Source organism: Panthera tigris, chromosome E2 (assembly GCF_018350195.1).
Source record: "Panthera tigris isolate Pti1 chromosome E2, P.tigris_Pti1_mat1.1, whole genome shotgun sequence".
NCBI classification, from domain to species: Eukaryota; Metazoa; Chordata; class Mammalia; order Carnivora; family Felidae; genus Panthera; species Panthera tigris.
The window spans coordinates 51730058-51754717 of NC_056674.1; the positions used below are offsets into that span (position 1 = coordinate 51730058).

The following is a 24660-nucleotide window of genomic DNA, read 5'->3' on the forward strand; positions in this document are numbered from 1 at the left end:
CAAACGTGAGGATCTGATTTCGAGAGGTCACCTCAGTGGAAATGCACTCACCAGGGGAGAGTGCCTAGCTGTGGGCTCCGTGACAATGAGCCTGATCACTTAGTCCCTGAGCCTGATCACTTAGTCCCAAGGACTTTGATAATGCAAAGCAATTACTGTCTCCTAATGCCTCAGGGAATCAAGTTCTCTCTTTAAAGCACACGTAGCAGGAGGTTAACAATGACTATATGGAGGTGTGCGTGTTGGGGGTGGATGGTAATATAGACATTCATTGTACTTGTCTCAAGTTTTCTCCATGTTTGAAAAATTTCATGAGAAGACATGTTGGGAGGGGCACCTAGGTGGCTCAGCCGGTTGAGGGTCCCACTCTTGATTTCAGCTGAGGTCATGATCTCATGGTGGTGAGATCAAGTCCTGCACTGGGCTCCGAGGTGAGCGTGGAGGCTGCTTGGGATTCTCTCTCCCTCTCAAAATCAATAAAGACATGCTGAGCAAAAGGAACAAAACAGACCACCAGAAAATAAATAAAAGTAGAACAGATATGATATTACAAAAAATAGTACTTTAAGTGAAATATGTTCAGTTTCATGAAAAATTCATTTCTTTTACTTTATTTTTCTCACTTTCCCCTGGAAGAGGGGCAATCCCTGGGCACCCATCTGTGGACCAGCATGGGGGACCCCTTGTGTTGGAAAGAAAGCACAGGGGGACGGTGGTTGAGAGGGTGAGTTTGGGGGCTAGTCCTCTTGTCTGGATTCTAATTCCAGCACCTGCTGGCTCTCGCTCTCTGAGTGACCGTGGGCAAGTTACTTAAATTCCTTGTGACCCAGTTTCCTCATCTGTAAAAACAGAGCTTGATAAGACAATAAGGGAAGTTAAGTGACTTGGCCACTATAAGTGACGTTACCTGAGTTTGGTCCCAAAGAGAATTATAGGAAATCCTATCCCTGAAATTCCCCCTTGTCTCAGTACACCTGTACATTTTGGTTCAAACTTCTCTTAAAACCCTCAAACCATAGTTCTTTGCCTGTAGGTGGTTTTTTTTTTTTTTTTTTTTTTTGTATAATGTTTCTTTATTTTTGAGACAGAGAGAGACACAGCATGAAAGACAGAATCCGAAGCAGGCTTCAGGCCCTGAGCTGTCAACACAGAGCCCAACACAGGGCTTGAACCCACGAACCATGAGATCGTGATCTGAAGTTGGAAGCTTAACTGACTGAGCCACCCAGGTGCCCTGTACGTCTGTGGGTCTTATCCTAACCGACTGGTTTCTAGATGCAGGGGATGTTTTGTTTTTCTTGTTGTTGTTTTTTTTTTTCCTCAGACACATGGCATAGTTTTTTCTCACTCACTGTGTGTTTGAATGAGTAAGTGAAATACAAACACGCCTTCCTACGTAAGGCCACAATGCTCAGGACAGTTTCGCCTGAGAATCCTGCCTAGTATTCTTCCTTATTGATTACCTCCCACGAGAAGTTTGTCAGAAGAGCCAGGAAGCTTCCCAAGTCTCATTAGCCTATGGAGTTTGGCACAAAAACATGAAGCTTAATTTCTCAAAGAATGGCGATTTCAGGTGTACCCGGTTTGCAGAATTGTTGGGGTGTCTGTGTGTGCGTTTGTGGGGGCAGGGATGGCCAGCATCACAGTAATGACATGACCTAATGACATGAGGCCCTGGGGATATTACACTAAAACTTGTGTCCCCTGCGAGTAATGACAAAACCGCTCTTAGCAACAATGCATCGATCTATGGTCATAAATTGTCACTTCCTGCATAAATGGTCACTCAAAGAGAAAAGACAATTCAAATGTAGAAATCCTTGTCAGAAAGGGTGGGGGGTGGTCTTTGGCCTTTCAAATCGTGGGCAGATAGGGCCATCTGGTGTGCGGTTATAGAACCACACGTTGAATTTTCCTTTAATCTCCTCACTACCAATCAATGTGATTTAGTTGGCTTTACCAGAACAAACCGCTCTTTAGGCTTTCTTAGGGGTACATCTTGAGGACCGTGGCTCATTCCCAAACCTAAGGCTCTCCAAACCCATAATAATCGTATACACTAACTAAGCTTGCCCTCTTATAGATCCTTGTGAGACCAAAGACAAAGCCATGTGTAAGCTGGAGTTCAAGGGGGCACAGAACTGTCAGTAAATAAAGGAAGCCTGCAAAGAGAGAGCAGAGCAGACAGAGGGGAAGCAAGAAACTGTGAAATCCAAGAGAGGAAAAAGACGGACCTGTCCTTGGGCTCTCAAAGGCCCTGATAACATTTAATGGAGCTCACGTGCACCCTGGATATAAACTTTTCAATTGTTGCTCGCAATCAAATAAGTATGACCAAAACAGTATCAGACCAAAACAGTATCATCGGAGTGAAGCTAAAAGGCTGTAAACTGTAACGTGTGGCAGGCCTACCCTCCCAAGTCCCCAAATGCCCGCTTGTCTTACTTCTTTAGCATTCTGACAGAGACCACAGAGAGGGATAAAATGAGGTCACCATAACCATTTGGGATCATTAGTATTGTCTGGGCCACTCAGCCAGACTTCTGTCAGCTCCTGTCTCTCACCTGTTTTGAGGGACTAGGAATCGAAGAAACCAGTGCCCTTGGGGAATGCTAGAGAATGGACAATCCGAGCCAGCAGCGTCTGCCCACCTTGCGAATCTCTGCCCAGGAAGGGGCTGTTCCATGTCTTAAGTAAATCGCAGCATTTAATTTGTGAGTTAGTAATTTTCTGGCTTCCTGTCAGCGTAGATCAGTGTTCGCAAGCGGGCACACGGTTGGCAACAGCCTGGAGACTTGTTAGTTGTTACAGCTTGGGGGAGAGGGATGCCATTGGCATCTAGCAGGTAGAGGCCAGAGATACTGCTAAGTATCCTACAACAGGACAGACCTCCCCCTACCTCCCAACAAAGAATTATCTGGCTTCAAATGTCAGTAGCGCTGAGGTTGAGAAACCCTGATGTTCATGGCACGAGAAGCCCTGAGGGCATAATTTAAGTAGTAGGAAGAACAGATTGTTGGCCTAGAGGTGGAGAATTTTACCAAGGGGACCACCACCAAGTTTGGGGAAAACGCCATACTCTATCACTACCGGTGGCCTGAGGCTGAGTCGTAGGTAACAGGTGCCAGCAGAGGTTGTGGTGAGGGCAACCTGAGAGAAACCTAAGCAGTCATTCCTTGAACAGAGATACAGATTATGATCGGGGGGACTAAGACTCATCAACTGATTCCATTTATTCTCCTCCCCATCATTAGGAGGCATTGTGACCTAATCTCTACTTATATGGAAGGAATGAACAGACTTGGGTGACAGAGACGAGGGTTTAAATTGGGGTGAGCAGAAGAGCAGCTCATTAATTAACTTATTAATTAAGTTAATTAAGTTAATTAACTTAAATTATTAATTTATTAACTTTAATTAAGTTAATAAATGCACATGGATTGGAGAGTGATGTTTTGATAAATCTGAGATGTGATAGACCTGTGAAAAGTAACATATACTTTCACTAGGTTAGTTCTTGGTTGGGCACCTTCAAAGGAAAGCAAGTCTCTTCCCTAGAGAGCATGCAGAGCAGGAATCCCAAAGCCGTATCAATTTTAGGACTTGAACAAGACCAAAAACAACACAGGCCCCTGCCTCCCCATCCTCCCACCCCCTTAAATACGTAATTTCTCTGATGGAGGCTCACATACTTCCAAGACCTAGGCCACAGAAATCCTGGTCAGTAGACTTCCCTGGAACGCTGAGTTGGGGAGCAAGTTTCAACTGGGGAATGTTCTGGAAAACTCCTTAGGCAAGGCCAAGTTAAAGATACACTTCCAGTTTTTGACACAGGACACATACGGAATACCTGTAGGTGCTCCAAGAGGAATCGAGAGAGCCATTTTGTAAATTGGGAATTTCATTTTAAACTAGGTCGATTTGTCGAGGGCCAAACCTAAGAAATCACATTGATTCATTCATTTCTTTCTTTCAATAAACTTGTAGGTCTAGGCATTTTACTAAGCGCTGGCGATAGAAAGAAGCGTAAGACGTGGTGGTGCTCTGTGAGTTCCGTCAGGAGTACGCGGATAAAATAAATAATTGTAATATAAGCAATACAGTCTCCACTGCCGGTCATTCCTCTGTTCTTTCTTCTAACCCTGCCCACGTGTCCGGTACATGAAAAAGATAAGTCAATGAATTTTTGGCCCATAATTAAGCCCTTTATAAACGTTAGCCCTTTATTTATAAGCAGTATCTTGCTGTGGCTGGAAAAAACTTTTCCAAGTCTGGGTCATTAGAAGGTTGCGGGAGTTGGCATTTTTTAACGCTCCCAGCGTTACAGCGTTACGATTCCATGCACAATGAAGTTTGTGAATCAGCCTGGGTGATGGTAAGCTCTGGAAGGTTTCTAAGCAGGAACGTCCACTCTTTATAACGTTCTAGAAGAAGTAGAGGCCAGACGCCAGAAAGCCAGCAGCCGCATCCCTCCTTTCTTCTCCGCTGTCTCGTCCTGCTGGGCCTGGCCTACATTTCCCAGGATGCTCATTTGCTGGAGCTCCTGCAGGATTGGCCAGAACAACGCGGAAGTCATTGCAGGTCGCTCAGCAACGGGCGGAGTTCTGGACCGTGACTGGATGCCCACGCCCCTTCTCTGCGGCCCGGGAGGTGGACGAAGCTCAGCTCCATCTCCTGAGTCACAGAGCGTTCACCGGCTTTTACTTCCAGCCGAGCGGCAGTGCGCCCTCTCCGGTGCTCTCAACCAGGGCTCTTCCTGGACCACGCCCCTTTCATCCCGGCAGCCCCGAAACTCCGGAGACTGGATTTCAGTTACCCAGTCTGCAGAGCGGCTCTGGGCGGCGCACTGCGCAGGCGCGAGCGTTTGGGTCTCGCCGCGCGCGGCGCTCGGTTGTAGCGGGAGTGAGTTCCTGGGCGCGGAGACCCGGCAGCGGGTGACGGAGCGAGGGGGTGACCGACCGCCTCCCCTACCGCCATGGCAGCCCTGCGCTACGCGGGCCTGGACGACACGGACAGCGAGGACGAGCTGCCCCCGGGCTGGGAGCAGAGAACCACCAAGGACGGCTGGGTTTACTATGCCAAGTAAGGGGCCGCAGGGGGGCCGCCGGGCCTGGGACACACCTGGAAGGGGCCGCACCTGGAACCCTGACGGCCTCACGTGCCCCGGACCCTGCGCTGCCCCGAACGCCACCTGCGCGGGGCCGGCGCGGGCCGGCGCTGCAGCCTGGCTTGGCCGCGCGGAGCGGCAGTGATACTTAAAGAGCTTCCACGGGGAGGCCCCCGAGGTCCTGAGGAGGGGTCGGCAGCCTTTCTGGGCCCTGGGTCCAGTGGGGTCACCTGGCAGCGCTCAGGCGCGCCCTCTGCTGCTCACGAAGCGGCGCTGCACGGTGCCCTGGTGGCTAACAGGCCTTATACCCTCGGGAAGAAAAAAAAAAAAAAAAAAAATCAGGAAAAAAAAAAAAAGCTGATGCCTCGGGGGTCTGGGCAGGGAGCTGGAAGTATGTATTTTAAATAAATCTCCTAATATAGTTATGTATGTGTGTGTGTGTGTATGTACATATATTTATATACACACACATACATCTGTATGCATATATAATAGAGCTCCAGCAGTTTCCCAGCAAAGTTTTGGAAACACTAGTAGCAGGCCCTTTCTGCCGTTATTAAGTGTGTGGCTTTGGGCCATTGAAAGAACTCTCAGTCTTTTTCATCTGTAAAATGGGTTGATAGAGTTTTAATTGAGGCCGCGTACATAAAGCACTTAGTACAGATCTCATAAGTACTCCATGCTCAATGATTTCACTTACCCCCAACCACCCTGCAGCTGTGACAGCACTTAAGCCTGATATTAGAATCACCTGCCAATGGCCCCAAATACAGATTTCAGAGACCCTCATGCCGCAGGCACCCACCGTGGTTCGGAATCTGTGTTTTCTAGGCTTTCCACGTAAGGCAGGTTATCAATTGGCTTTGAGAAACGTGGGTGTAAATCAGTGATTTTCAACACCTGGAAAATGTCGAAAATATCTTTTCTTTAGTTCCTCCTCCTGCGCTTCTCATTTAACTGGTTTGGGCCCTCCCCGCCTCCATTGGTATGGTGTCAAATCCGACCAGGCGATTCTTACCTACCCCAGGTTGTGAGCCACTGCTGTCTTTGGTTGCTTGGTAGAAAGAAAACCAGAAAAGAAAAAAAAAAAAAAAAAAAAAAGGAAGACCTTGGAGAGTTGATTTATTCACGACACATTGGGGTTTTATCACATGCCAGGCTTTTTGCTGGGCGCTGGTTATACTGAGATAAATAAGGCCCAGTTGTCACCCGTTGTTACATGGCAGAGTGGCGCGTGGGTGGTTCCCGTGCAGCCTGTATATAGTGAGCGGCAGCCTGTTGGCAGGAGGCATGTGTGGGGAGGTGGGGGACACCGCAGGTGAGCCCGAGAGTTGGCCTCCCAACTCCTGGGAGTGTTCGGGACCGGCCCAGGTGGAGGAAACTGAGCGGAGGCCTCCGTGTGGCGTGAGTGCCGCTGGCGGCGTGGGAAGATTGAGGCGGCACAGAAAGTCCGCGTTTTGTCGGGGAGCTGGGGCCCCATCGGCAGGACCCGGGGATCCCCTGAAGGCTTGGATCCAGGGGGGTGCCAAGGGGTTTATGTCTTTCATATTTCGGAAGGTGGTCTCTGGGTCTGGAGAACGGAAGGGATGAGCGTAGCCACAGGGAGCCCTTAGGCTGTAGCCAGGCTCCAGGCAGCTTCTGAGCGCCCACTCGCCGTTCCCTCTGCCTGGATTGCTGCACGAAGGGTTTTGTCATCCCCTCCATGCTGAGCTTAACTGCTACTGGTTTCCCCTTGTCCCTGACCCCTGCACCCTCCTCCTGGCACCTTGTTATCTGAGTCATGGTACCTGGCCCTGCCTATAGTCATTTTAGCCATACTGTCCTCGTTTGCACTGTCTTCTCCCCAGATTGTAAGTTTCGTGAGGGGGGGGACCTTTTCTTGTTACCTTCTGTATCTCCTGTGCTTAGCATCCAGGAGACAAAGTAAGTCCCTGTGTAGTGGGGGAAGTAATTCATGCAGTGAAGGTTTCCTCCGGCCTCGCTGAGCGGGGGGCATACTGGGCTTTGGAATGCAACGGTGCCCATCACGGGGGCCCTGGCTGTCAGAGTCCTTCTCTGCCTGCTGCTTTGTGTGGGGCCTGCCTTCGTTCTGGCCACCTACCCTAGGCCCCCTGGCTTCCTGTCAAGTTTGCCTGGAGCCTGGGGTCACCCTGCCTTTCCCCTTATGTTGGGTGGCCTTTCTCATCTGCTTCCTTCCTCGATGGCATCCAGTGTCTGGGTGCTGCTTTCACTAAATAAGGTCTGCATGTCCCAGCCAGCTCCTCTGAGAGCTTCTGGGGGCCCACGGCCAGGGCTTTCAGTGGTGCACGTACGGACTCCAAAAAGGCAGTCTCCCAGCCCTCCCCAGTGTTTTGGGTCTCAAACTGGCCTGTCTGGTCCCATTGTTTACACTGAATGTAGGGACAGGGCTTGGCTGGGTCCTAACTGGGGGTCCCTCTCTCCAGTTTCCCTGGCTCTCTGTTCTTTAGCTCTCCAGGCAGAAGCATGCCTCTGACCAAGCCTAATCCTGGATTCCCCTTGATCTCTCTTGACCTGCAAGCATCCTGGCCCTTTTCTTCTAACTCTGAAAGGGTTACTTGTTCTCTCTTGGGGGTTGGGAAACTGCTAATGGGCTGAAAGAAGACTGCCCCTTGCGTCCTTACTGTTTTCATGTGGTCTTCCTCTCAATGGCAGCAAGGCCACCCCCAAGGACAGAGGCTGTAGCTTCCAGTGAGACTCTGGGATCCTAATGAGACCCCCTCGCGGACTCATAGCTTTGCCCCTCTCCCATCGTGTGGCTTCTGTGGGCGCCTCGTGCTTTCCCATGGTGTAGTCAGAAGCACACATGTCACATGGCTCCAGGCCCACCAGGCTGGGCTTTCAGGGAGAGGATGACCCTGCCCCTGAGGGCAGACCTGGCACCAGAGAGAGCTGGTGGGCCTTTCTTCCGTCCCTCAAATGGTCCAGAGCAGCCCCTATGCCCAAGCCGGGAGGTGGGCATGGAAGGACGAGGTCTCAGTGCTGGGCTGTCGCTGCAGGCACCTGTGCCTCTGGGCTCTTCACCCCCAGCCCCCTTTTCTTTTTTTCTTTTTTTTTTTTTTTTTAATTAAAAAAAAAATTTTTTTTTTAACATTTATTTTATTTTTGAGACAGAGAGAGACAGAGCATGAAAGGGGGAGGGTCAGAGAGAGAGGGCGACACAGAATCCGAAACAGGCTCCAGGCTCTGAGCAGTCAGCACAGAGCCCGACGTGGGGCTCGAACCCACGTACTGCGAGATTGTGACCTGAGCCGAAGTCGGACGCCCAACCGACTGAGCCACCCATGCGCCCCCCAGCCCCCTTTTCTTCGGAAGCCCTCCTCACGGTCAGCTGTCAGCCTCCAAGTTAACTATACTTTAAAAAAAAAAAAAAAATTCTAGAATAGCATTCTTGAGATGATATCCATGTAATGTGGTATGAATTTAATTTTGATCCTTTTGGTTTAAATTAAGATCACTGTTAATTATCTCTTTAAGTGACAAAAAAGCTTATTGAAAAAGAAAACACAGAAGAGGGCTTCTGTTTAAAGGAGAAGAAGATAACACTTTGGGGACGTGTGTCGTGCTTTTCTGTTCATTAAAAAGTCATTTTAGGTTACAATTAAGAACACTTTTTAATTAAGTTTTGCATGTAAGTATTTATTCAAATTAATACTTCTGTGTGAAAGGCACAGTTCTTAGTTCTTCACACACATTAACTCATTCAGCCCTCTCTAACCCCAAGCGGTTGGTGTTACTGTCCCCATTTTACAAATGGGGAAATTGAGGCACCGGGCGGTTAAACACCTGTGTAAGAGCACACGGCTGGTAAGTGGGAGAGCCAGAAATCATGAGCCTTGGCTCTGAGATTCTTACTACCAAATTATGCTCTTTTCTGTGAGGCCCGGGATTCTCCCCCAGGGACACTGTGTCCTTCAGGGGACAGTTGGTGATATCTGGAGATGCTTTCTGATCCCACAACGGTGGGATATTGGCATCTGGTAGGTAGAGACCAGGGATACAGCTAATCATCCTGCAGAGCACAGGACGGTCCCAGCAGAGAGCGATCTGGCTGAAATGTCAGGAAACGCTGGCTTGGGCGTTTTTTGTCAAAGTCAAAAACACGGGGGTGACAGTGTTTATCTTGTTTTTTTTTTTTTTTTTTTTTTTTTTTTTTTTTTTTTTTTTTTTTTTTTTACCTGTCTTTCAGGATAGAAAGCACATGTTCTGAGAGGATTTTCCAGCTCCTTTGGAAAGCGTTTATTCACTCCCCCTGTTTACATCAGGGCGGCTACGAGGGCAGGTGCAGGGCTGGGTGTGTGAGGGTTCGGCTGGGTGTGTGAGGGTTCAGCTGGACGCACGCCTGCCCGAGAGGGTCCGCGTCCCTCTCACAGGGGCACTTTGTGGATTCTCGAGGGCAGGACTTTCAGCAGCTCGGCTCAAAGCTCATTTGATGCCTGCCTGTGGGATGGAAACTACTCGTAACACCAGGCAGAGGAAAATGATCACATCTGTAAACTTTTGTTGTTTAATTTTTTTAATGTTTTACTTATTTTTGGGAGAGAGAGAGAGAGAGAGAGAGAGGATATGAGTTGGGGAGGGGCAGAGAGAGAGGGAAACACACAATCTAGAGAAGGTTCCAAGCTCTGAGCTGTCAGCACAGAGCCGAACGTGGGGCTCGAACTCATGAACCTCGAGATCATGACCTGAGCTGCAGTCGGATGTCCAGCTGGCTGAGCCACCCAGGCGCCCCCGTAAACTTTCTTGAGAAGCAGGGGGTAGGGCAGGGCAAAGAGTGGGAGCGGCGTGTGTCCTTGGAGGTGTCCGTTTTGTCTGCTGGCCGCTCCCTCCAGTGTGCGAGGAGACGCAGGGGCTGTGTCAGCGAGGAGGGGCTCGTCCTTACCGGGGACTCAGGGTCTCCCTTTCTGCAAGCAGGATTTCGTGGTGGCCAAGGTACAAGCAGAAGTGGGTCATTGCTGCTGATAACCCTACATTTGTACAGTGACTTCACTGTTCAGTCGCTGTCACAGGTAGAGCGTCCCTTACCTTTCCAGTGGCTCTGTGAGGTGGCCGTGGGGCAGGGAGACTGGCTGACCGTAGGCATGCAGGCCCCCGAGTCTTTGGCCCCGAGTCCAGTGTCCCCCGTGACCCTGCACCTGCCACTGAGCGTTTGCAAAAACAGACCAGAAGCCGGCATTTCCCACAAAACCTTGCTTGCTGGGTGTCACATCTTCCAGTGGATTCCTGCTCTGTTTGTTCTGTTGAAAGCAATTGGTGGGGAAGGAATAGTGAGATTTTATCATCTAGATGTCAGTGATTAATCATTATTTTCTACTTTGGCATGAGTGTGTGAACTTTTAGGAAATCCAGCCTCTCCTTTGAATGCCTCTGACAACATCCAGCTGCTTCTCTGATGCAGTAATTTTCTGTTTTTCCCGACACTTCATCACCTGTTAACAGGTGTCTCTAGTCTGTTGTTGGCTCACGATTTTAATTATAACTTTGTATGCTGTTAGATAAAATGCCAAATTTACCACAAAAATGAGACTAGTTTGTATATCTGATTTGTCTAAAATAATAGGTAGCACTTTTGAGGCTTTTTACACGCAGGTACTGTGTTCAACCCTTTAGGTACCTTTCCTCATAGCATTTCCTTGAGATCAGTTCTAGGGTTCTTTCCATTTTGCAGGTAGGAAAATCGAGGTTCTGAAGTTGAGTAACTTGGCTGGGTGGGCAGTTAGGTGACCTTTGGGACCCTCCTGCCACATTCTTAAATACCTCTTGGGAGCAATTAGGAGTCAGTGTTAAAACACTTTGAAGTTGCATCTGTGGGAAGAATAAATACTTAAGATTCATATTCTATCTAATGATCTCTAAATATCGGCATTATATGCTAGGCTGAAGTCTGGCCACCTGTCCCGGAATAAAGCGAAAACAAATGCAGACCCCTTGTGATGCTCTGAGGGCTTCACTGAGTGAGCTTCCTGGGGTCGACCCACACCTGCTCCCAGTGCCCTTCCCCTCCTCCTCTGGAGCAGCTCACAGCGCCGTTCTTTCCGGAGGTTTCCTCCGGCTGCTGCTCTTCCCCACCCAGGGAATTGGATCTGGTGCAAACAGTAACATTTATGCTCTGAGTATTTCTTTTCTGAACTCTGGCTTTACTACTCTTGAGAGACAGTATTATTTGGGAGGGGAAAAAAAAAGTTAATGCAGCTTGTTAAGTTTTAGAAGTGTAACCCTTTACTTACTGTTTTTTGGGGATTTTTAACTTTTTTTTTTTTCTTCACAGTCACACTGAAGAGAAGACCCAGTGGGAACACCCGAAAACTGGAAAAAGAAAACGAATAGCGGGAGGTCCGTATGTTGTTCTCATAGAGCGAAGAACCTTGTATTCAAAGCATAAATGACCTAGGAAAACTGTCACGGTCAGAGGGGTGACAGGCCGCTCTCATTCCTCGAAGGTTCTTTCCTTGCTCGGAGGAGCTCGCGGGACGGGGTGGAGGAGGCGATGAGAGTGGGGTGGGCTGGCGAGGGTGACCTCTCTTGGGCTTTCTGGGACGGCCACGCGGCCTGAGTGTGGCCCAGCGTGGCTGCTCGTCGGTGGGCCAGGCTTCGGGGTGGGGGGGTGGGAGGGCGTGGCGCCTCCGGACCCTGGCCCGCGTGTCCGTTCGCCCCACCCCTGCCGCGCACAGACCTGCCAGCCTTCCTGTGTTTCAGACTTGCCGTATGGATGGGAGCAAGAGACCGATGAGAACGGACAAGTTTTTTTTGTCGAGTAAGTGGCTGTATAGAAGCTATTCTCAGTCATTTTTCTTTTCTTTTAAAGCGTACTTGTTTATTTAGAGAGCGTCCACACACGCGTGTGCGTGTGTCAGAGAGAGAGGGGGAGGGAATGCCAAGCAGGAAGCACGCTGATGCCCCGAGCCTGACGTGGGGCTTGTGGGGCTTGATGTTACTGTGAGATCATGGCCTGAGCCGAGATCAAGAGGCAGATGTTCAGCCGACTGAGCCACCCAGGCGCCCCTTGTTTTGCTTCACAGTAGAAATTTTTAGTTGTGAAAGTAATACACCTTGAATATAGGAAAACATGTAGTGTATATAACTAATCTTATCAGTAGGAATAACTACTTTTAACAGTTTTTTGATTTATTCTCCAAGTCTGGTTTCTATACACATGCTTTCCTTAAACTAGAAAAAAGTACGGAGTGTACTGTGTGAATTATTCAGTAACCTGTTTTATTCCCATGTAATATCTTGTGAGCATTTTCTCATATATATATTTTCAAGACAGTGGTGCTTAATGGCCATGGAGTCTTATTATTATTATTATTTTTTTACAGAGATACTGTGACTTATATTATCTACTGAGCATTGATGTTGTTGAATTCCTGGGTAGTTCCTTGGCCCCTTTCCTCTGAGCCTGTTACCGTGATGTGCTGGTATGATGTCCACAACCTGTGCTGGGGTTGGGCATGGGGCGGAAAGCCCAGGTCCCTTCCCATGGTGCACATGCTTTCACCCTGGCTTCTCTCAGGCTCCCAAAGGGAAGTCTGGGCGGAGCCGGGAGAGGTGTATACATGTGGCCCCGGCTGGTGGCCCCACAGCACATTGTGGCCTCTCACACTGTGCCTGTCCAAATGCCTCTGTGGCAGCTCTGGTTATAAGTAAAATGAAAGTTGGCTTCTTCTTGGCTCTCTCTACTTATAGGGTGATAAGTATAGATTAAAAAACATTTTTTTTAATGTTTATTTATTTTTGAGAGAGAGAAGGAGAGCAAGTGGAGGAGAGGCAGAGAGAGAGGGAGACAGAATCCGAAGCAGGCTCCAGGCTCTGAGCTGTCAGCACAGAGCCTGTCGTGGGGCTCGAACTCACGAACTGTGAGATCATGACCTGAGCCAACGTCAGACGCATAACTGACTGAGCCACCCAGGCGCCCCATAGATTTTTAAACTATATCGTTTTAGGCGCACACATACAGTACAAGTAAACTTTAAGTCACAAAATCTCATCTATTCAGGAGAGTTAGTTCTTAATGGTTTTTAAGATATTTTGAGGTCTTTTGTCTCCGGTCAAAGAGAGTACATTTAAAATGTAAAGAAATAAATCTGTTACATAGGAGTAACCTAGTAATCCATGTGTACCAATGTATTTTAATTTTGTGTCTGTAAGACTTAGCTCAAAGCCAGATCACAACTATAGTGCTTGAAGGAGGTATGAATATGGTCTTAAAATGAAAATCATTACAACTTCAGAATGTTCACACTTTTTTTTTTTTTAAATATCATTTTGAGATTTCTCCCTCTCTGCCCTTGCACAGGGTTCAGAGATTTCACTGAAATCTATGGAAAAGAGTGGCTGACAGATCTTACAGCCACATTTACATGAATTAAAAAAAGAAAAAAATCCCAAAGCTGCCTCCTTTTTTGAGATCTTAGGATACAAGGCAGTGCTGTCTGTATGCTGCAGCGTATTTTACAGGCAGTTCTGAAGAAAAGGATTTGATGATTATCTTTCCAGGCAGGAATGTAATCCTTCTGGAGGCCAGAAGACAGACTTAAATGGATGCCAGTTCTTTCCAGGGTTAAGAATAAGCCTTTTTAGTACATGAAAAATGGGGTTTGCCTAGTCCAAACTATAAGATTATCTCATGTTTATAAATGCCTGGGTTCACTGCTTTCTCCTTTGCAGCCATATAAATAAAAGAACCACCTATTTGGACCCAAGACTGGCGTTCACTGTGGACGATAATCCTACAAAGCCGACCAGCAGACAGAGATACGACAGCAGCACCACCGCCATGGAGATACTCCAGGGCCGGGATTTCACTGGCCAAGTGGTTGTGGTTACCGGAGCCAATTCAGGCATAGGTAGGCCATACCTTACGGTCGTTGTTGTTATTTTTTTGTCCCTTAAATTTTAACCGTAATGAAATCTTTTGTAGTGGTTATCTAATTTAAAAATGTGTTGATAGCCTTTTCTGCTATCGTTCTGTGAAGACGCTGGCCTCTTTTTAAACCGCACTGTTCTCATGCAAGGCTGCTGGGGGCTGCCGGGGGCGGGGCGGAGGGGGGGGGTCGGCCGTGAATTCTCTGAGGGCTGGGCACTCAGCACAAGGTGGTGGCCATTTTGGTTTCGAAGGACTGGAGACAGCCCGTTCCGTGCGAGGGCTCCCGACCCGGTCTGTGTGGTATGAGGACACATTTCAGCTACCTGGGTTTTTGAAACCAGAATTGCCTGGTAATGAAATAGGGGGAGAAAGGTTGCTGCAGGGTTCAGCTGGTCACTGAACTGTTCCTTTGGGAACAGGATCTCGTTCCTCTGTGAAGCTGGGGAATTAGTCCTTGTCTTAACCTCTGGATTAACCGTCTCAACTGCAGTGACGTCATAGGTAGATGGCTCCAGAGGGTGTCCTTCCTTAGGATCAGGGGCTGCTGGAAGGAACCGTGGCAGAGCAGAGGCTTGTACAGGAACTTTCCATGTGATTTTATCCTTACTTTGTTTTGATCCACTAACATCAGTGCACGTACCTGTAAGAACGAAACCGCTTTGATTTGCATCCTCAGGTTGATGGACGCAGATAAAACATAGAATTACCTTTGGATGTCTTCTGGCAAGTTCTCTCTGCCCTTTGGCCCCTCACGGTCCCCCCACCCCCGCCTCGTTGGCCACCTGTTTCTTAAGCTTTGTCTTCTCACCCTTTGTGCACCTCCTCCATTATCTCCTTGCTCTGTCCTTCTTGATTTTCAGTTACTCCTTCTTGAACCTCCGCAGACACCCCCCGGCAGCATCAGGGGGAGCGCGGGAGGTGAAGATACGTTCTGTACAGTCGAGCAGGCGATAGTCCCAGAGCCGAAGTCTTGACTATGCTTGTCTATGAAGGCAAAGAGGCAAATGGAATTTTTAAAAATTGAAAGGGAATTTATTTAAAATCAACTCTCAGACCTCATCGTAGGCTCAGAATATCTTCCGAACTTCTGTATTGGGGTGAATTCTATATAATCATCATTGATGTGGAAACTGATGATGATGCTGTGCTAAAAATAATGGCTGGATCCTCAGTCACCCAAGAAGCAATATGTTGTGTTGATTGCCTTGACTGTTCTTATGTGAAGGTGTGGACCAACACGGTGTGGAATAATTAAGAAAAAAATCAGTGCTTAAGGAATTAAGTAAAACCTCTTTTTTTTAATTTAACACTCAGTTAACCAGGAAACTAAAATATCTCATTCCTTTACTCTTCTGGCTAGACAGTTTTTTCCTTTAATCAGTAAGGTACGTGACTACTGGCTATTTCCCGCGCGAGAGTTCAAACTTTGTTCTGTCTGACGTCAGATAGCAGACCGTTGGGTATGGCTAATGCTCCAGCAAGGATTTGCAGCATCGAAAGCATCAAAGATTGTGATCCAGGACTAGTTGAGTTGGCTCACAGTACACCGAGAGCTGTGTTTCGATGGATCTGTAACCATCGTAAAGGAGGGGATTCTGCAGCAGTGAGAGTGAATGTGGTGTTCGTTGGAATGGACCTTGAACCTCTTGAAGACTCTTCCTTTCTGATGTCCGTAATCCGCTTGGTGGACAGTGCAGGCAGGTGCCTGTGGTCCAGTTAGCAGTGGTGGCGAATCCTAAAGCTCAGAGTGGAAGGAGTGCTGGGAGGGTCTTGGGGCGACCAGCTCTTCCTATTCAAACACCCTCCTCCCCCCGGCTTCTTCTCTAGCTCCAGCCTCCCCTTGGAAATTGCCTTTAGTGCCGACACCTCAGCCCCTCTCTTCTCCACTCTTGGGAAGCGTAGGTCCAGGTGGCGCTAAAGGTTTTTATGCTTAGTTTTTGAAATAATATCGCACTGAAAATTCCGAGCAATCAAATCCTTGCAAATAACCTTCCCTCAGCAGCAGTGGTTTCAGGCTTAAAGAAAAGAGGCTGAAGAGAGGCTCGTGGCTTTTCATCATCCCTAAGTTCGCTTTTGTATCCCGCGTGGCTGCCTTAGAAAGCGTCCTTGCCCAAGTAGGCTGTGGCTTCTAGATAAAGTCCTTCCTTCTCTTGAACTGTGAAACATGTCAATTTATAAATTGCTATCACCACTTTTCAAATGAAATAACTGAATGCGGGGTGAATTGAGCATCTTCATTTCCAAGACTTGTGGGCATTCCGGAACCATCTTCCATCAGAGCTTTAATGGTGTTGGCGTTCACTTTCCTCTTGGCAAAATTTGGAGCCTGCCTTCTGTGCGTTAACTGTCCAGCCTTTACCCTTGTGGATGTCTGTTCTCTTAGGAGTAGTGTGGGCTGGAACAAAGCAGAGCAGTGTTTATTTTGGGAGCGGTGACTCCTTGACTAAAAACATAGGTAACCCAATTTGCTTTGTAAATGCTGATTTCCAAACCTGGTATTTCCAGTGACTGTTTATTTTTTATATTTTTAAAATTCTCCACAAGGCATTGCCTTGTTGGAATTTGCTCTCGGTGAGCCTCGCTCTCTCTGACGGGCGGGGATGGTCAGGAGGTAAGAGGGGACACCTCTCCTTGATGAACTTCATTGAGGCACTGGGAGCCTGCCCACCTTGAAGCAGCCTCTTAGCAGATTTTGTGTGATTGTCTTCCTCCTCTGGCTGTGAGTGATACAGAGCTATATTTAGAGTTTTTCGAATTTTCAATAGTTTGTAGTACTAAGGAAGGCATTTGGAGGGATTCCCACTTAATTCAGCTCAAAAAGATCAGAATGATTCTGGGAGATAGAAGGATTCTGAAGAGATGTCGGCACAAAGCATTATGCGTTCTTGAAATCTTTGCTTTCACACTTCACGGCTGTAACCAGGCATTGCTGCTGATGCAGTTCAGCTATCTAGACTCGGGGTCGGCAGACCCTGGCTGGTGGGCTAAGTCTCATTGGTGTCTGATTTTGTAAGTTAAGTTTTGTTGGAACACGGCCACTCCCGTTTGTTTCCATTTTGTCTGTGGCTGTTTTCGTGTTATCAGCAAAACTGAGTAATCACGGTAGAGACCATATGGCTTTGCAAAGCCTGAAATATTTACTCTCTGGTCCTTTACAGAGAGAGTTTGCCACCTGCATTAAATGATGGTAATCCCTTTAACATGATGTCACCCCAACATTCTCTAAATTGGCCACAGTTTAGATAAAATTTAGATAAATTGATGCCCGCTCACTGTGTGTAACTGCTGGGGACATCCCGCCCGTGGCTTGCACCCCCGGCTTCAGCTCTGTCCCCTTTTTTTAGGGAGCTGCGAGCGTTCGCAGCATTCGGAAGTTGTCTCCTCGGAAACTAACGCTCTTCTCTCCTTGACCTTTGTCCAACCAGCGTTCTGAACCTGAAGACCTTTGTAGATTGAGAGCTGTAGCTTGGACCCCTCTCTGTGGAGATCAGCCTCTCAATGCCCCGGGGGAAGCCATCTCTTCACCCAGAGCTGCTTCTAGCAAACCAAGAGGCCTGGAACCCCACAGTCGCGACCGCTAACCAGTAGACACGGGGGAGGAACTGCTTTCCGTTTGTGCTCGGCGTGGCGCTGAGCAGGGAGGGTCGGCTGAGTGGCGACTCTGGATTTAGTGGCTTGTTTGCTGGCTTCGATTTGGTAAAGCTGAGTGGACATGGCTGCCGCCATTTAACAGTGATCGTTAAATACACACCTCACCGGGAAGTCTCGGGAGAGGGGATGTGTTAGGCTAGGATTTCCCACCCTGGAGGACCCCATCGCTGCTTTTCTAGACTCAACCTGTCATTCGCCCTGATTTGGCTCTGCGTGTAAATGGTTCCGTCTGAAGTGCCACCTTCTTGGATCTGCGGGCTGACATGTGCCCGTCAGAGGCAGGGTTCTTCCAGTGAGGGGTTCGCTGAGCGCCCAGTGTGGGACAGCGCCCTCCCTGTTGACGGTCTCCCGTTAGCAGGGGCTTTTGTTGGGACTCACGCACTCTGTTGCCACGAGCAGGCAGCACGATCACACTTAAGGAGTGAGACCAGATTTTGTCAAATGTCCACTTAAAAACTAGTCACAGCTATGAGCAAACGAGATACTTTCAGTGTGATGTTCATTGGCAATGATGCTGAAAGTTTCTCCTTGCGGCCTTAAACTGCCACTAGTTTAAATTTGATGTTTCAGTCCCTTCCGGAGTTGATTCAAGTTGAAAAGTTCCTGTGGCCTTTTGAACCTTCATAACATTGGGCTGCATCAGATGTCGTGACTTTAGATCTAGGATAGCCTGGTCTGCTTTCGATTTGTGAGCCGCAGAACTCATCAGCAGGAATAAAACTTTTGTTCCCTGAAGAAATACTAGCTGGCCACCTTGGTATATACAGTGAAGTGTGTTTTAGGACTTACGCTTCACTATCTGTTGGTATTTATGTTATATAATCACCTCCCTGTGTTTTATTACAGGGATTCTGATGATGTGTATTTATTTAAATAACGAAATTGATCCATTTTGAGATAATGGGTATGTTCAAGCTGTGAAAATCCCCCCTAAATTTGTTCTCCTAAAACAAAGTGAAGGTATCAGATTTTCATGTAGGAATCCCAAAATGACATTAGAGTATGACATTGAAATTGCACGTTTTGGCTTTTGAGAGCCCGTATTTTAAAGCTTGGGGTCCTGTTCCTAAATCATGTGTTGAAATTATGGTGCAAAGCATAGTTGCCGTGTTCTTTTATCCCTCTGGTCGCCTCCATGATGAATTCGTATCTAGTATAAATTCTACCAGTTCGACAGTAATACAGGCAAAGTATCTTCTTCACGTACAGAAGTGTATTCTGAGGATTTTACACCTACACTTCACCTTTAGGAACTGGACTAACTTCTTTTATGCCTTCAGTTCTTTGCTCTCTTTTCCACACCTAGTGTTACTACATTTTGCCTTCTGTCCTAAACCATACGTTTACTTTTTTTGCCCCCCAGTTATTCCCAAAGCTCCCATAAATCCAAGGCCAGAGACTAACTTGGGAGTCATTTTCTTTGTCAGAATGTACTCGTACAGGGTCATTGTCATTGCACTTGGGAGGCTGAAATGCCTCCTTTCCTTTCCCGACTGTCAGTACGACTCAGAATAGTGGGATCTTGGCATTTATCTTCTTTTTAAGAAACTGGTGCTCATTTGGAGAGAGATAATTTCTGAAATGATCTAAATAACTTTTAGAAATTTAAACTCTCATTTTAAATGAAAAACTTTTGTGACCACTTTTCTTTTATGCTAAAATATACCTGTATATTAAGTAAAAAGGCTTTAAAATTATTTTGTTCCAAAGCCATTTTGAGATTTTTGGCAATATTAAAAAAAGTGCTTGAATGATATCACATAAAATTGAGAATTAGTACCTTATGGATTAAATGACCATTTTATGCTGAAATATTCTTAGACACTGAATGTCCACAGAGATCACATGATCTAGCTCACAGTATGTGGAAATCTTAAGAAAGCTATATATCCAAAGGAAGAGACCAACTGAGATATTCTAATGAGCCTCATCTCATAATTGGTAATATACAAAGGATATTTAAGTATATATAAACATATAATAACATATAAATTATGTGTAAGTTGGTACATATTTTTTTCTTTAGATCCCAAACTCTTTTGTCATCTGAGTGGAATTTCATACTTGCATGTAGGTTTAGATTTTCAATCATTTGTTTCAGTGCCATTATAACAAGAGAGGGTCATATAAGTTATTGTTCAATGACAAAATGGTTCAAAGTCATAACTTAAAGCAAATATTTAAATTTTTTTTTTTTTTTCAACGTTTTTTATTTATTTTTGGGACAGAGAGAGACAGAGCATGAACGGGGGAGGGGCAGAGAGAGAGGGAGACACAGAATCGGAAACAGGCTCCAGGCTCCGAGCCATCAGCCCAGAGCCCGACGCGGGGCTCGAACTCACGGAGCGCGAGATCGTGACCTGGCTGAAGTCGGACGCTTAACCGACTGCGCCACCCAGGCGCCCCAAAGCAAATATTTAAAAAATAGGATTTCTACCCTGACTTGAGGTTGCAGGTGTTTTACAAAGTTTGAAACTTTGGAAATTATTTCACATAATACCCAGTTAAAGTATTTAGATCTTTTGGTTTTCCATACTACAGTGACATAGTGAGTGTTCTGGAGAAAGTGTTGTGCATATTTTCTGGAATAAATTAGCCTGGAAGAGAAAGGTCTTCATACAGTTCTGTCTTTCCTCCACTAGAGGGCTCTGTTGCTCTTTGATACCGTTAAACAAAAGCGGTCAGTGGCTGCCGAATATAGTTTTCCTCCTCAGCTGGTCTTGCTTTCATTTTTGTTAAATAATACCTTTTAGTTTCCTAACATATCTTTTAGTCCCTGTACTTCTCGGTGAAAGAGTTCAAACTGAAGACTGTTCCTGGTGTCATGTTTGTTTCTTTTTCCTTTTCTCCCTTTTTTTTTTTTCTGGGTTTTGTTTTTTTGTATAAAATGCCAAGGATGAAGAGGTCCATTTAATAAAAAGGTCCATTGTGTTCAAGGAGCAGCCCTGTTCTGCCAGATTACACAAGGGCATGTGTTTTTGTGACATTATTGGTTTTGAGTGTGCTGGCCTATCAATAATGTGATTTTTTTTTTTCTAAGTAGAAATTGTAATATTTAAATATTAATGCCTCTGTTTAAGGTTCATTTAGAATGCCTTGGTGATCTTAGAATTTTTTCTAAGAACATAGAGCTTCCTTGCCCCTGCCACCTCAGCCTTATGCAGTATTATATAATTATTTGTAATCAAACTGTTTATTAATGATATGTTTTTGTACTAGTAGAAACTATGTCCTTTTGGATCCAGTATATGTTTCTTAAATAAGAGAGGCCATAGGAAACCAAATACTTAAGGTGAAGCAAGTAGCCAGGGCCGTGTGCGTACAAGATCTTAAGGAGTGTGATTTTTATTTTGGCCCTCTAACTAGAGTTTGAGGCAACCCATTAATTGCATGCTTCGGTTCTCAAACAGAAATTTGGCCCAGGAAAGGAAACATGAAACTGCTTATTTTCAAATTTTAAATGGGGACAGAACGAGTACACTACGTTACATTACTTTTTATTTGTACCATTCTTTTTCTCAGCAGCTTACTTTTTCTCTCCTAAAGATGATGGAGACGGGAAAGCGTTGTGAATACACTTGTAACACCCCAGAACGTTTTCACTGGAGGAAAGCTATTTTGGTCGTTCGTAAACAGATGCGTCTGTTTTTTTATGAAATAAAAATTGTCACAACTAGATGGTTATTCTGGGAATTATTACGGATATTGTGATCAACGGTGTGCTGGCCGTTGAAACCCCCTGGGTCCTGGCTTGTTTAGTCTGACGTGGCCCACATCCTTTCCTGTGCTTGGTACAGCACCTACGCTGTGCTCTTCAGACCTACGTCCTCGGCCTTTTCCAGAATAACGTTTGGGGTGGCCGGTAGGCCTTCTTGCAAAGCTGTTTTAAGTGAAGGCTTTGGCAGGTTGATCGAAATTGCAAAGGCAGGAGTTTCTGGCCTAAATGTGTCCTCTTCCTCGGGCTTCGTAGACAGCACTACATCGCATGGGATGCTGGTCTGTATCAGCCCAACTAAAGGAGGTGAAGAGGAAGTGTCCTCCTATATTAAGTAGTCGTGTGACACAGTTGGGATCTAATTGTTTCAAACCGGTGAGTGACTCGTTCAGCAGGCTGTGCTGCGTGGTGTTCCGGAGCCTTGTTCGAAGCCCGATTCCCATCGTGCTGTCTCCGAAAGCAAGTCAAGGTTTCCTCACTGGACCCGAGGCGAGATGTGAGGCTGTGCGCTCATGCGGTCAAGAGCAGGAGAGAACGGGAGAGAGAGTTTGTGTGCGTGACGTGGGGCGGGGCGAGGAAGCTCATATTTCAGTGCTTTTTATAATTTCTCTAGGGTTGGGGACACACTGGCAAGGTAGATGGAGCGAGGCCTTTCCTGTGAGCGCGCTCTCTCCTACAAAGGGGAACAAAATCACGATCAAAGCAGTTTCTTGTGTAGTTGCATGGAAATGGAGGTGAACAGTAGTGCAATATGTTTCGTTTTCACCCTTACCTGTAAAATGTACTTAATTATTCCAGATTAGCATTTATTGATTACTGTCATATCATCTCCTATCCATAGCCCTTCAGAATTCACAAGGCTTCCACACATGTCTTACTTAATTCTCACCCCAGGGCGCACAGCCTTCTTGAAAGGAGTCTGAACAAAAGCAGGTGAGGTGACTTGCCCCAGGTCACACAGCCCCTGAGTTAATGGGGCTGAGGGGGCTGGAGTGGAGAGCTCCTGACCTCGTGCCCCGGGCCCTCTCCATGCTGCTTGCTGCCTCCGTATCCCAAGGACGGGAGCACAGTCCCGACCAAGCTCTTCTCAGGCAGCTCACCCAGTCCGAAGTCAACACATTTATTTTAATGTTTATTTATTTTTGAGGGACAGAGAGAGACAGAGTGTGAGTGGGGGAGGGGCAGAGAGAGAGAGAAAGACACAGCATCTGAAGAGGCTCCAGGCTCTGAGCTGTCAGCACAGAGCCCGACGCGGGGCTCGATCCTGCAAGCCGCGAGATCATGACCTGAGCCGAAGTCGGACACTTAACCGACTGAGCCACCCAGGCGCCCCTGTCACATTTATTTTAACAAGTCTGTGACAGCCCGCTCTGCGCCAGCCCGGGTGCTGTTTCCTCCTCGGTGTTATAAACTGGGGATCGGGGGAGACTTACGGGGGGGCGAGAGCTGGCGTCAGGCAAGCTTGTCCATATGCCAGGTGTCAGGCTAGAGTAGCTTCGTATGCCTTCACGATTAAGTCCTTTACAATCCTTTGTTATCGGTTTAAATTCCTTATGCAAAACTTAGAAAGTGCGGATGAGTAAACATAAAAAGATGCAGATAAGGAAAAAGGATCAAAGGATCACCCCAAGTTCTTCCCAGCCAGAAATAGTTGTTCATATTCAGCACGTGGGATTCTGAGCATTTTTCCCTCCCCTTGTTTTGTGATTTTTCTGTTGAACCATGGAACCTGACCATCTTTCCCTGCTGTTAAATATCTGACAACATTTTAAGTCACTGTGTCGTGTTTTCTTATATGGTTCTTCTCATTCTCCCACCGTGGCACATTTGGGTGGATTTCAAAAGCTTTTGGTGATGCCACTGAAAGGAGACGAACGTCTTGTAATGAAACGTTTGTACCCGTCCGGGACTACTCTGCAGTTTTATTTTCTGGAAGTGGAATTGTCCAATCAAGGGATTCGTTCCCTAACCTTAACCGTCTCCATTGGTTTTTGATCAAACCACAACCCTTGGAAAACTGTGCTAGTTTGAAATGTGCGTTTGCCCTGTGTCCTTGCCAACCTTGGAGATTAGCTTTTCTTTTTTAAAGTCTCGGTTAAATTTGCATATCTCTGATTATTAGTTAGATCGATCAGCTCTGCCTTTGGCCATTTATGTTTATTCTTTTATGAATTGCCTTTTCATCTGATGTTCGTGACCATTGGGTATGTATCGATTGCTAATTGATTGCTTCATTCATGTGGTATAATTTAATATTCAAAATGTCCCTTTCCGTGAGAAGCTAATTTATCTGAAAGTGTCTATTACTTTAAGCACACATTCAATCTTGCAATCAAGAGAAAAATCATGAGGAAGAAGTTGGCCTAACTCCCGTTTGTTTCGGTAAAAACTTTTGAGTGTCTGTCTTGTCTGTTATACCAGCTACAACTCAAATCATGGGCACTGCCGCTTAATGCCTGCTTTTAAGGAGGGACCCCCCCCCCCCCCCCAGAAGATTCCGACTTGGCCACTTAACGGCAGTGGTTGAGTCCCAAGGTGACACCATGGGCGACATTTGGTTATTTTGGTGTTGTGAATGTCCCCCCAGATCTTCTATTAATGATGGCTACAACTCTTCAGAGCTTTTCTGTGCATTATCTCATTTGATGAGCCTGGCTCCCTCGTGGTGAAATTGTACCACTGCTGAAAATAGCTCTGCTGACAGGCAGGGGAAGCTTGATAGGTAGCGAGTTTCTATCTGGAGAGGCAGCAGGGTGCATGAGAAGAAATACTGGCTCAGGAAGCAGACGTGACCTAGTTTCAAAACCGGGCCTCACCACGTCCCATCTGAGTGTCTTGGGGCAAGTTACTTCCCTTCTCTGAACTCTTGTTCCACATCTATGAAACACAGCCGGCATTCCTATTTTGCAAAGTTTTTAAAGATGGGAACATCAGAGTGCCCAGGGATTTGTCTGCTCAACATTGCAGGCGCTTAGTAGACTGCAGGCATTTTGGGAATGGGAGGCAAGGCGATCGGGTTACTGAAATTAGTTTGGTATTTTCCTAGCTTCCTGGTTCTTGGATCCTCAAAAGGCTGCCTTAGTATCTGTGAGTTTGTCCTGAAATGACCTTTCTAAATAACCGTTTTAGGCATTGACTTGTCTTTAGTGTGAAAGGAAATCTTTTAGGGATTTTTTGGTTGGAGGTCAGATAGCTTCATCCAGAAAAAAAATGTATCAAGTGAAAAGGAAAAAAAAAAGAGAGACAAGGTATTTTTGTTGCAGTGAAGGAAAATGATCTATTCAGCTTGGGGTGAAAAGCAAG

The 24660-nt window shown here is 46.6% G+C and overlaps 1 protein-coding gene across 1 annotated transcript in view; it reads left to right on the forward strand.

Moving 5' to 3' along the window:
• The first annotated feature begins 4699 nt into the window (after window positions 1-4699).
• WWOX (WW domain containing oxidoreductase) overlaps window positions 4700-24660 on the forward strand; it is a 977998-nt gene continuing 958037 nt past the window's right edge. Inside the window, exons 1-4 of the mRNA XM_042969270.1 lie at window positions 4700-5082; window positions 11394-11458; window positions 11822-11879; window positions 13793-13971. Of these exons, the coding sequence (XP_042825204.1) occupies window positions 4976-5082; window positions 11394-11458; window positions 11822-11879; window positions 13793-13971 (409 nt within the window). The 5' untranslated portion in view covers window positions 4700-4975. The remainder of the gene's footprint in view (window positions 5083-11393; window positions 11459-11821; window positions 11880-13792; window positions 13972-24660) is intronic.